The sequence below is a fragment of the Spodoptera frugiperda genome, chromosome 1 (assembly GCF_023101765.2).
Source record: "Spodoptera frugiperda isolate SF20-4 chromosome 1, AGI-APGP_CSIRO_Sfru_2.0, whole genome shotgun sequence".
Classification (NCBI taxonomy): Eukaryota; Metazoa; Arthropoda; class Insecta; order Lepidoptera; family Noctuidae; genus Spodoptera; species Spodoptera frugiperda.
The window spans coordinates 4038862-4050645 of record NC_064212.1 but is presented as its reverse complement, the minus strand read 5'-3'; the positions used below and the strand labels follow the sequence as shown (position 1 = coordinate 4050645).

Sequence of the window (11784 nt, the reverse complement as noted above, 5' to 3'; positions counted from 1 at the left end):
AGTAGGTACAACTAAAGTTCAATAAGCAGGTAGGTACCGACCTAGGTATACCTACTACTAGGTAGTACTTTAGGTTTAACTATGTACTAATGTGAATTTTAAAATCTTCATGTTCATTTTCTAAAAATCGAATAAAATAAAATGGCATTTTAATAACATTTTTATATGTATTATAAAAACAAATGCCTGTCCGTCGATCCTTTGTACTAATTCTAATAAAACATAAAATTTGAGTGAAGCGCCATCTAGTAGACAAGGGCAGGTCTTTTTGAGAGCGACCTTTGCGATTAGTCATGTGCCGCCATCTAGCGGCAAATAGATAAACGAAGTTGGAAGTTTTACCTCTCGTGGTGTTTTATATATTGCTCCACAGAGGGCGCTGTAGTCAAATACACGATAAATATTTTAGAGACTTTTCAAAAATTATTATGGATATAAAATCGTAATATTTGCCCTACAACCCAATCTTAAATAACAAGAGTATTTTTGGGGTACTTTTTAACCAAATAGGTTACATTTTTCTGGAAAATGTTGTTGCTGCGTAATAGACTACTTTACCGACCGAGCTATTTCCGGTGCGCGCTCGACGACATCACGCACACGCAAACTCGCTTTTGGAGCTAACTTCACAACATAAATGTTCGATCTTTTTCAACTACATCGAGGCTTGAGCTTTTTGGGATTACGCTTTTCGGTAATTATTGTTTTACTCGTTGCATACAGTGTGATTCTGAAATATTTATTGTGATTCTAGTCAAAGGTGAGTGGCGCGTTGTTTCCAGTGTGGTGTGATCATAAAACCGTAACAGTTTGGCGCGTTGGTTAGATTCTGTCAACATAGCTAATAGTGTTCACACGCAGTTGATTAATGCACGTGTAATTCCTATACAAACGTGATTTTCCATTTACAGACATGGCTTTAAGCGTTGCACTACCTCTGGCGGGGTTGGAGACGGAAAACTTTAACTCGTTCAGCTCGTTCGGGCTCATAGACATAGCGGGCCTGTCTCAGTCGCAATCAAGCCCGAGCCCATCAGTCTCCAGCGAATCAAGCGGTATCGGGTCGCTGGGGTCGCTAAAATCAGAATCTGTTAACAGCGACTCCTTGCCATCTAGTCCTCAAACAACAGAGAAGGTGAGTGTATAATTTTGCACTATTTTGTTTTGCATTCGTCCTGGCCTTGACCTCTCTATTTTCATAATAATCCGTAATGGCGAATGTCTATATTACGCTATCAATGTTGTGTACATTATCGACCTGTGATAATGGAATAATTTCGAAGGCATGGCTACATGTTACCTACATATTTCGGTCGGAATAAAATAGATCTGCAAATTATGTAGTACGCATTCTATTATGGGCAGATATATATTATACCTAATCAAAATGTCTACCTATTGCCGTTAGGTTCTTGCCAAAATCATTTTGCAACTTGGTTAGCAGGTAGTGAGTATGCAATGTACATCTACCTACAATACTTAGTGTTATGTTTAGTGTGCTGTGAAATGTCACTGATGTTATTGTTGTGTCAATGTGTGCATAATTTTCAGAAAATATTCGAACCCGTGGTGCAGCCACAGCCACGTCCAAAAGAGAAGATAGCCGATGATGTCAAAATCAATTACGAAGGACGCGACATCCTCAACCTGATGGGTAACCTGACGGACCCGCGGTGGAGCTATCGCCCTACCGTGCTGCCGCCGAACAACCCGGCGCTGTTCTTCGCCAACCGCTCCCAGTATCACCGGTTGGGCCCGTATGGAACTCGCACACAGTACGTAAAGGACTCTTGCCGCCTCTGCGGCTTCTCGTGGGTCGTAGCTGCCACAGATTGACGTGACTATGAGTCAGCATAAATACAGAACAAACAAATGTGAAATGGGTATGACTGGAACACATCAGGGTGCATATCAACTTCTCTAACTCTTACTGTCACTGGGTGGTGCTTAGTACCATCATTAGCTGAACCATGGCTTTAGTTCCTGCTTTTTTTATGAAATGCGTTGTGACTACTTGTTGTTTTTCATAAAAATGACAAGAGATTATCATTTATTTTGCTTGTTGTTATCTTTTTGACTTATGTTTTTACATTCTATTTTAATAATTTGTTATCAACTAAGTATGAAATGTTTTACCATGACTGACATGAAATTATATCATGGTTTGTTTACTTGAACTAAAGCAATGGTTCTGTGACACTTTCCTATATTAGTTTGTTCCTATGCTGACCTGTTGTGCTCCAGTTCTACGGATGACTGTGGAATATGTATGTGGCTATCGTCGCGCGCATTCGTAGAGTTACATTTTAAACGTGACTTAATACTGTGATCTTAATTTAAACAAGACAATTTTTGACAAATTCTGTGAATGGAATGCGTGACGATTCATGACTTCGTTTTTGTTTTAACTTATTTAATTGTGTGATAAAGTTAGGCTTAATAATTAATAGTACGGACTTGCAATGCCATAAATATTTCCAGATTTATTCCAAAAAGCAGCATTTCTAGGTCCCAGTCTCAAAAAAAGACAAAATTGGATCAAAACAAAAGTAATTCCATCAACAAATTAAATTATAACATATTAAAGTAATATATTTATGCTACACTTAGTTCCTCTTAGAAATGTTAATGATTTGTTATCCAAAGAATATTATATTAACTATAAATTGTTGAGCATACAATTTATATTGATTAGTATAAAATACAAAGGGTGTAACTCAACCCCATGGATTTTGTGTCCAATTAATTACTCTTAAAGCAATATTTAAATTATGACATTTACTTATGATATCATAATGAGTTATTTCCCACCATTACATGTAATAGTTTTTATTTAAATATTGTTTTATAATATTCTTTAGTAGTGTAGGAGATAATTTAGATATTTATATTCCACAGTCATTTATCAATAGGATCGTCATTGTTTAAAACCAAAAGGCTGCTTCTCGGATGTTATTTAAATTTACGATTTTGACGAGATAGGCACGAATTTAAAGCCAAGCTGTAGATTTAATTTTAAGATGTAATTATGATGATTGTTGGATTTACCGTCCGAGCATTACATAATAATAGTGATGACATATAATCTAGAGGATACAATCTTGACACATTACCCTAAACTAAATCAACTTCTTATCAACTCAACTATAAAGCTTTGAACAACTCATTTGTAATTATAATATGATGAGCCCATGTGGAACATAGTCAAAATGGGTTATCAGTGCATATCATCACAAATTAATGCAGTGATTAGATAATCTAAGGTATTAGTAGTTGTTACAGACCGTTTTAAAACGTTTGAGTCATTGATACGCCCAGATGCTGGGCTTCTAGTGAAATTATAGTAAGTGTCGTTAACAGACTGGCAATATATCTATGTACGTGCATATATAAATGTAATATTTGTGGTCTCTTAATTTAGTCAAGATATTTAATAGTGTGAGTCTCTTCAATTACATGTAAGTAATGTATAACATACTAACTATATTGAATAATTGATACTGTCCTTTTGTGCAACTTTAGTTCTGCTATGTTGTGATCAGCTTTAAATTGGAACTGGAGTATTTGTACACAATAATGTTGAAATATTTCCCACATAGTTATTTTTATAAAAAATGTTGATATGAGACAATACAGTATGTAGTTTTCAAAATTTTCCTTTACATCTTATCGCGTTTGCTTAAAGGTTTGGCAAATATTTTGGAAGGGACCAACATGCGCGCATTGTTTTCTCAGAACACTTATTTATGTCGGCGTAGTAGTTCACTCCCAAGCTGTTTTTGTAGTCGTGAATTTTGTTTCAATTTGCATTTCAAACGACTAAGTACTCGATGTCGACCATGTCCACAAGCTTTCATTTCTGTTTTGTCTGTAATCAATGAACTGGGCTATGAACACAAAACTTAAGCAAGTAGTTGAAGTTTACAAAATAAATATTTATTTACGTATTTATGATTCAGTGGGTAATGACTGAACATATAGCATGGATCTCAGAATGCAGCTAACAGTGATACACATTCGTTTATTGCCTTGTAAGAAGCCGCCCCTCAACGTGCTGTTGGCGAATAAATAATTATATATCAATGTTTAGCGGTGGCTTCATTTGCCTAGTGTGCTATATCCTCAGTCACACGGACTCACAAAATGGTTGTTATTGGTTAATTTAAAATCAAGTGTTGCATTCAGATTATTTTTAGTTTTTAACTTTAATATGACAAAGCTGCAATCGAATGTAGTTCAAAGGAAAGTATTTGGAGCGATACGCACAGTTAGTAGACTAGCTCTTGTTGTGAATGTGTCCTAAGTTAGTAGATCCCCGTGCGCACTGCGCAGCGAGCGCTCGAGCGGCGCCGCGGCGCGACAACAAGAGAGGCCGAGGTGCGATGCAATATTTGCATTCCAGATTTGTGTTTAAGTTAGCAGCCGAGGGTAGTAGTTGTTAATGTTTTATTTAATCCACATTACCAAATATTTTGGTTGTTGTGCTATTTATTTTAACAAAATTTTCTAAAAACATCAATTTAGTACCTTCCATTAATAAGTGTCTTCAAATGATTTTACAATGTTTTAATCATTTCAATTTTATGCATTTTATTTTGTTTTAGTCAAATCATATACATGATATTATACATAATATTACTATATGTTGTATTATATCTATTGTTCATTCATATGATAAATATTTTTTTCTCATTGAACTGTAGTCAAATGACAGTATTTTTATAATGAAAATTGTATAAGAATGAAGGGTTTTTTGCCTGACGCGTGTGGCTAGCGCCAGCGAGTCCGCGGGCCAGCCTCGAGCCAGCCCGCGGGCTCCGGCCCAGCGACACGCGTCCTGTGGGTATTACGTATATCTGATAAGCATTATGTAGGTTTAGCGAAATAGATTTACTCGGAGATGAACTCCAGTACCAAAACTTATTGGTTCAATGTTGTTCTCGTATTATGGTGATATAGTGCGTCGCGCGCGGCGCAGAGCTCAATATTTTTAGTAACCCTTAAGAAAATTAATACCTCTTTTGAAAAAAATATAATATATATGATATATAGTATATCCAATCGATAATCACATATTATGTATTTCCCTGTTTATTTTGATGTGATATCATAAATGACTGATCTGAATTTAGTTTTTAAGTTGGTTATTGATATGCAGTGCTATTTCGAGAGTGTAATTAAGATTTAATATTGAAAGTGCCAATGCTCGTAATTTAATCTTTATGACTGTTCCTTTATCGTAGCTGTTTGTGAGGGCGCAGCCCGCTACTCCTTTGTCAACTTCAGTATAAGCAATCTTCCTTTCTTACACTAAGTTATCGATTTATTGTTTAATGAAATCACGTAACGTGCACAATCTCAGTAATGCTTGCAATATTATATGTAACATGTTTTATTCCTCACTTATAATTTATAATCCAGCGTAATGTTAAGAGTACAATATGATGATGTTATTATATCATTCTAGTATCAAAATTAGCCGAAGATGTTAATATTATTAGTTAGGTAAATTTTAACATAGCTTTGTATAATTGGGATGTTTTAGTATTTAGTAGTGTATGATTACGGCGTAGTGGCAAGCAAAATGTCTCGTGAATGAAGTGAATAATATTAGTGGCAATAATACTCGATGTAAGTCCCCTGCCAAGAGACTTGTACAGGGTCGCGCGCCGCCGCCCGCGCCCGCCCGCGCTCGCCCGCGCTCCGCGGTCCTCGGCGGGCCGGCGCATACACAACTGAACGTTAGGAACTAGGCGTTTATTTGTTGTAATTATAATAATAGACGTAGGTATTTTATCGTACTTAAATAATTATTCTTGCGATGCCTTAATTCTGGTTGTCAATTAGACATGTCTCTGCCTAGAGTGTTATCATTGTTTTTATTTATTTTAGTTTTTGCTGTTCCGGCTTCCTCCGAGAACTTCCAGTCCAGGCTGTTCTTTTGAAATGATTTTGAGGTCGATTTATTTTTACCTAAGTGTTCTTATTAAATGTTACCAAAATGTTTTTAATAAAATATTTTTATATGTATCTTGTTGTTTTACTTCTATTCTGAACACACGCCCACCTACAGCCGGCTACAAATACCTAGTAGCAGTCAGTAATGATGACTGTACAGCGTATAAATAGGATCGTGGTATTTTTTAGTCCTGCCTGTGATATAATTTTGCCAGCCACGCGTTTCACGGCAGTTCTAATAAAGTAAGTCACGTTTCTTGGCGTAAACGTTTATTTTTGGGCGTTAAGCCAATAACAAAGAAATTAGACACAGTGACTGACAAAAATATTATGCTAACGACACAAGATGTTATAATTTTCCGTAATGCATTTGTTTACAAGTGTTGATAGGTATTGTGGTTTGTTTACATTTATAACTACTGACGTCATCACGTTCTATGATTGCTTCGCTACACCATTTTTGTGAAATATGGCCCTGAAAGTAATGTTGTAATATTCCGCAGCAATACTCGTTTTATTGCATTGATAATTATATTTAAAATTGTGTGCAATAAGTGGGTACAATCAGCAATATTTACTGCTGATTTTTCAACCTTAGGACTTGGGTATACGAGTGAAATGTTGATAACGACGAGCATGTTGCCTATCTCGGTTTACGTAGTTTCGTTTTTATTTGTTGATCTCCATTAATCTGTAATCGGTTCGCGATAACCTCGTTCTACGACAAAAACATTAATAAACTTGTTAACAAGGGTATTTTGTATCTACCTACAATATTTTTTCACTTGCCTATCTAGTTACCTACTTAATAAAAGGCGAGTGCTTCCTGTGATGACTCATCATATAAGTAGTCGAAATTGGATAATTTAATTTCAATGACAAATAAATCTGATAATTCAAGTCTGATAAAACTCTAGTTTGGAGTAGGTACTTACATATCTGTGTGCTTATGCTTAGTCATATTTTTATTGTCAATTTTTCCTAATTAGAACCCTACCCTACAAAGGCAAATGAAAAAGAAATTATTATTAAAAGTCTTTCTAAATTCTATATTGCTAATGTTTTTAATAATTCTGTGTAGGTACCTTCCTATACATATTTCCATGGGCCATGGAGTGGGCAATAGCACTCTCTAAATGACGAACTGTGACCCCAAATTACCATTACCTACCTTAGTACCCAGATCCCATGTTTAATCTTTAGTAGTAGAAATATTCTAGCTTCGGATTATGAAAGATTACCTGAGTGAGATTCACATAATTATGTATTGTAATAATGTGTATAAAGTCGATACGAAAATGTAGATTTTTTTGTCTTTTTATAACAGAAGTTCTAATACGTCTGTCGGTGGCAAATTAGGTCAGTTAGGTACTCGAACTTACAGATTCAATAATTTGGCTAACAAACAATAGCAAATCAGTCACTTTTCGTCTGTTGCAAGCGCGACTACCAAGCAAGAAGTCTTGGTTTCTAATCCAAGACTTCTTGGATCCAGCCAACCAACCTGGGTCGGCAAAAGTTTTATTTATGGTTTTTTGGAACACTAGTAGCCCAATCTACAAATTATTGTACCTGGTACACGATAATAATTACCTACCTCTAATACATTGGGACTCAAGTCCGTTCGGACATTATAAAATAACGTTAAGTTATATGTATATTGTTTATTATTATGTATTGTTTATTTCCAGCGCAGTACATAAGAGCTGAACGTAACCTTATTAATTTACTTGGTACCTAGGTATCATTTTCTACAGGTAAAATGATTATGCCATACTTAGCTAATTACCTAATATAACAAAAAAACATGGAAAAGTAACCGCAAAGTAGTACTAATGACAATGACACACCTAGCGCCGTTATTTCGGGTATACTGAAGCGTGAAGTTATTCGTGTTACATAACATGAGGCAACCGGTATTAAGGATTCATTACATTTTCTAACAAAACATTGAGTCGCTGACAGAAGTCTGTTGAGAAGAAGAAGAAACATAGGTAATATAAAATGTACTTCCATCATCATCATGCTTTTTTGAGAGGAATAAACATAACCAATGCCTTCTCCCGGTTAGAGTGAGGCGAGAGATAGTGTCAGACTCTTACTGACTATAAACCACCCTGTTACTACTCCTGCTTTGAGCCGGAGCCCCGGTAACCTGTTACGTTGTCTGCAACTATCATGCTTGTCTTTGAAATCCAAAGCAGTAGTTTTCCTTCCCCATATTGAGTAAGTAGTCAACTCGGACCACATGCCTACGGCCCATTTGGGACGAGTTGGGGAAATTAAAAATAAATTAAGTTTTTAGTGGTCAACTCGTCCCACTATTTTTTTTGTATGGATTTTTAAACTTTATCAATGTTTGGTACAGTTAGCAACACAAGATTCAAATATTTTTTTATAGTCTTTTTCTTTACTTTCGTTTTGTTCATAGATTATTTCATATTAAAAAATCCTGACGAAGTAAGAACCTCTTTTTTTAGTGTCGGTTAAATAATTTATTACCTAAATTTTTTTTAGCAATCGCACAAATTCATGTGTTAACCAAAATTACTAAGAATAGTAAACATGTGTGGCTTAAACTATGGTCATGGCGGTCACTTATGAAGTAAATGATAACATAGATAGAATGAAGTTCCTAGAAAATCTTTTGTTTTCAACAAAGTAATAGAACTTTATTATTTCCACACTAACCCTTTTGCTACTGACTGTACCTTATCTCATTGTGGTAGGGACGTGGGACGAGTTGACCACTAAAAATATTATTTTATTTAATTTTCTGCAACTCGTCCCAAATGGGCCGTAGGTATGTGGTCCGAGTTGACTACTTACTCCCCACATTAGTAGCGTAGTCAGCGCTTAACTTCTTATTTTTATCTTATCTACGATGAGTATGAACAATTCACCACCTACAATGTCATTGAATACGTATTTTCGAATTTAAGTTATTAATTAGGTTTTTCTTTAAGAGGGGAAAATTATCCAACGACTTCTCCCGTCTTGGTCGAGGCGAGAGGAAGTATCAGACCCTTACTGACTTAAAGCCATCCCGTTCCTACTCCTGCTGCCCGGTAAACCCGCTAGGTAATCCGCAACTCCGGAAAGTTATTAATTAGGTATTTTTATTTAGGTAGGTACAACAAAAACAGCTAACCGCTAGATCTGGAAGTCTGTGGAGATCAAGTTTAGCAATGGACATCTTGTAGTTGATACGATGAAATAAACTAATCGCAAAATCTTTAACACTAAATTAGTAGGAAGGTGTGGTGATCCGAGGCTGATAAATAATAATAAATAAGCACTTAACTATCTACTTGTACGGTAACATGTTTACATTCCCTGCAATTTGATAAGATTGATAATTAATGGTCAATTTATTAATTAGATTATAAGTACCTACGTAAGTTCTGCGTAGTCAAATAGGAAATTATTTATAGATTGTCTCTAATATGGACTGATTGTCGTAATTACTCTATAAACAACCAGGTACATAGGGATAGGGATTTTAATATTTAATGCGCCGTTATAAATTATTAGAAATCTTTTATCATCGTGCATGGTGCATGACTATTCTACGAGAAAATCCTGATTCCAGAGCAGAAGCTTTGCACCCACGTAAGATACGGATAAAAATTATTGTTCAGTCGTTCTATCCTATTATTCTTATCCTTCTACAAAGAAATTATAATTATGAAATTAATGCAAGATACACGGGTATCTTCATAATATAAAGCTACTTATCATTAATTCTATTATTTCAATAAAGTGGGTGAAGGGAAAAAATATCAGGTATAAAATTAGGTCTAGGTTTCTTACAATTAAAATTTAGGAAAACCCAAGATGACTAGAGATACTGAAGATACCTAGTATCAATCATTCTTTCCAATCATCACTGATATAGCATACAAATAAACAATGAAATAATAAAATCGGGGAATGAGTAATACAATGCGAAAATCTTATCACATCGAAGAAACAAGAATGATAACCATAGCTTGATACAGATACACTAGTAGCTGTGTCTTTCGTTCGTCCGCTTATTCGATCAAGATTAGCGGTAAACATTGTCTATTTACAAAATGGACGCCTCAGGCGTAAACGCCATCTTTCAAGCTATATGAACATTGTGAACATCGCGAATACAGACCTGCAGAAACGCGGGTTTTATTTTTGTGGGAAGCCACCGAACAGCGCCATCTGTTCGTTCTAGGAGTTAACTCTACTTCCGAACTGCAGGACCAAAATGTTGTAAGGTTCCATTACTGTACCACAGATGGCGCTATCTGTGCAAAGTTTTCAAACTAATGTTTCGGAAGTAAGTCATAGATGGCGTTACTAGTTTTGACAGAACTAATGGTATTTTGAACGGAACTTAATCGTGCGGTGTGGGCTAAAAATGCTAAAATTCTAGTACAAATAAATAGAAAGATGAAATATAAAGAGAATTAATTTTACTTGAAGTGTATACTGGTATTAGGTATTTAATTTTTCATTGATTGATTAATATCAATGCATATGTCACGTTATAGATAGATAGTTCTTCATTTGTTTCTCGGAATGGGCAAATATTTGGATATCCCCTATTAAAAAATCTCACGAATGATATACCTATTGCCTATTCATATAATATGTTTAGTGTAGATCAAGTCGTTGACCCACCAAATATAAAAAAGTAAAACAAGCCAATATTCACTGTAGCACAGTTACGAAACTGAAGCTTGCTTGCTTTCAAGCAAAGAAAACACCATTTTCCATCACGGTTTTCCATGAATTTTCCTGGAAGATATTTATTATTTACCTAGCGATCGAGATTCTAAGAAACTGAAAGTTAACTCAATATGACAAAACGAAACAAATCATTACATTACGATCCACCAATCTCTTTGACGAAAAACATAATTTTTAACATCGACAATAAATCCAGGGCACCGCGTCGATTCCCAACATTATTCGCGACAAAATACAATTTCACCAACTACATTGTTCGGAATCATAATGGAATATAGTCTGAATTGTTTTTTACGCGCCGTAATAACCGCGGCAATGATGTTTTTGTTTGTTATATCCACTTTTGTGTTGCCATAATGGGTGTATTCATTCAGACGGGAGCAACTGAAAAGTGTCTCTTTTATCAGTGGCACAATAGGCGAGAATCAAAGAAATTACGAATTCCACGGACCGATGTTCCACAGTGTTAAATAAAGACGGGATTGTACCGCCTTTGTTGGTTTATAATATTTTCATTGTTGAAACGAGCGCCGATACAACGCCTGATATTTATGATAGATGATAGATATGCATCTCGAAACAATGAGGTGTTAACTCTACCTAATAAATGAGGTAGGTACTAATTATTCGTAGAAGTTAGAATCGTAACTAGGTATAAGGTACCTTTAAATTAGTAATGAACTTTTAATTCGTTCTTTCTTTCTTTAATACTCAAAACAATAGTTTTCTAACAGGACTCTAGTCTAAGCACTTACATTTAACTCAGCAATAATTCTTCTACTGCTAGATTTACAAACAAATAACTAAACTTAAGTTAGTTAGTGTCGCCATTTAATCGTCAACTTTACAATAAAAGATCCTATTTAATCGACTGTCCCCCGGTAAAAAATCCGCTCCAAATCATCCAACAACGTCACAAATCCAAGTCAAAGTCAAAGCCTTTCCCCGAAACCGCACAAATTTTCTACTTCCAACTGTCCCAGTTGAAGCTACATTCAATTAAGCCTACAGAATCAAAATCAGCGTGTACAGTTAGCAAAATATGTGAATAGGGTGAAATTGAAAGCCGCGGGGCGCTGATTGCCAGCCCGTCTTAGGTAC

At 35.4% G+C, this 11784-nt stretch overlaps 1 protein-coding gene across 2 annotated transcripts; it reads left to right on the top strand.

Annotated features, from left to right (window-relative positions):
- The first annotated feature begins 539 nt into the window (after nucleotides 1–539).
- On the top strand, nucleotides 540–6030 carry LOC118273560 (uncharacterized). 2 transcript variants are annotated; one of them, XM_050705831.1, is made up of 3 exons: nucleotides 540–694; nucleotides 912–1135; nucleotides 1552–6030. In XM_050705831.1, the coding sequence occupies exons 2-3, from the start codon at nucleotides 914–916 to the stop codon at nucleotides 1834–1836; spliced, it is 507 nt and encodes a 168-aa protein (XP_050561788.1). In that variant the 5' UTR covers nucleotides 540–694; nucleotides 912–913; the 3' UTR covers nucleotides 1837–6030. The 2 variants fall into 2 exon arrangements, with proteins under 2 accessions (XP_050561788.1, XP_035446491.2); XM_035590598.2 differs by having other exon boundaries at nucleotides 596–760.
- Nucleotides 6031–11784: the final 5754 nt, after the last annotated feature.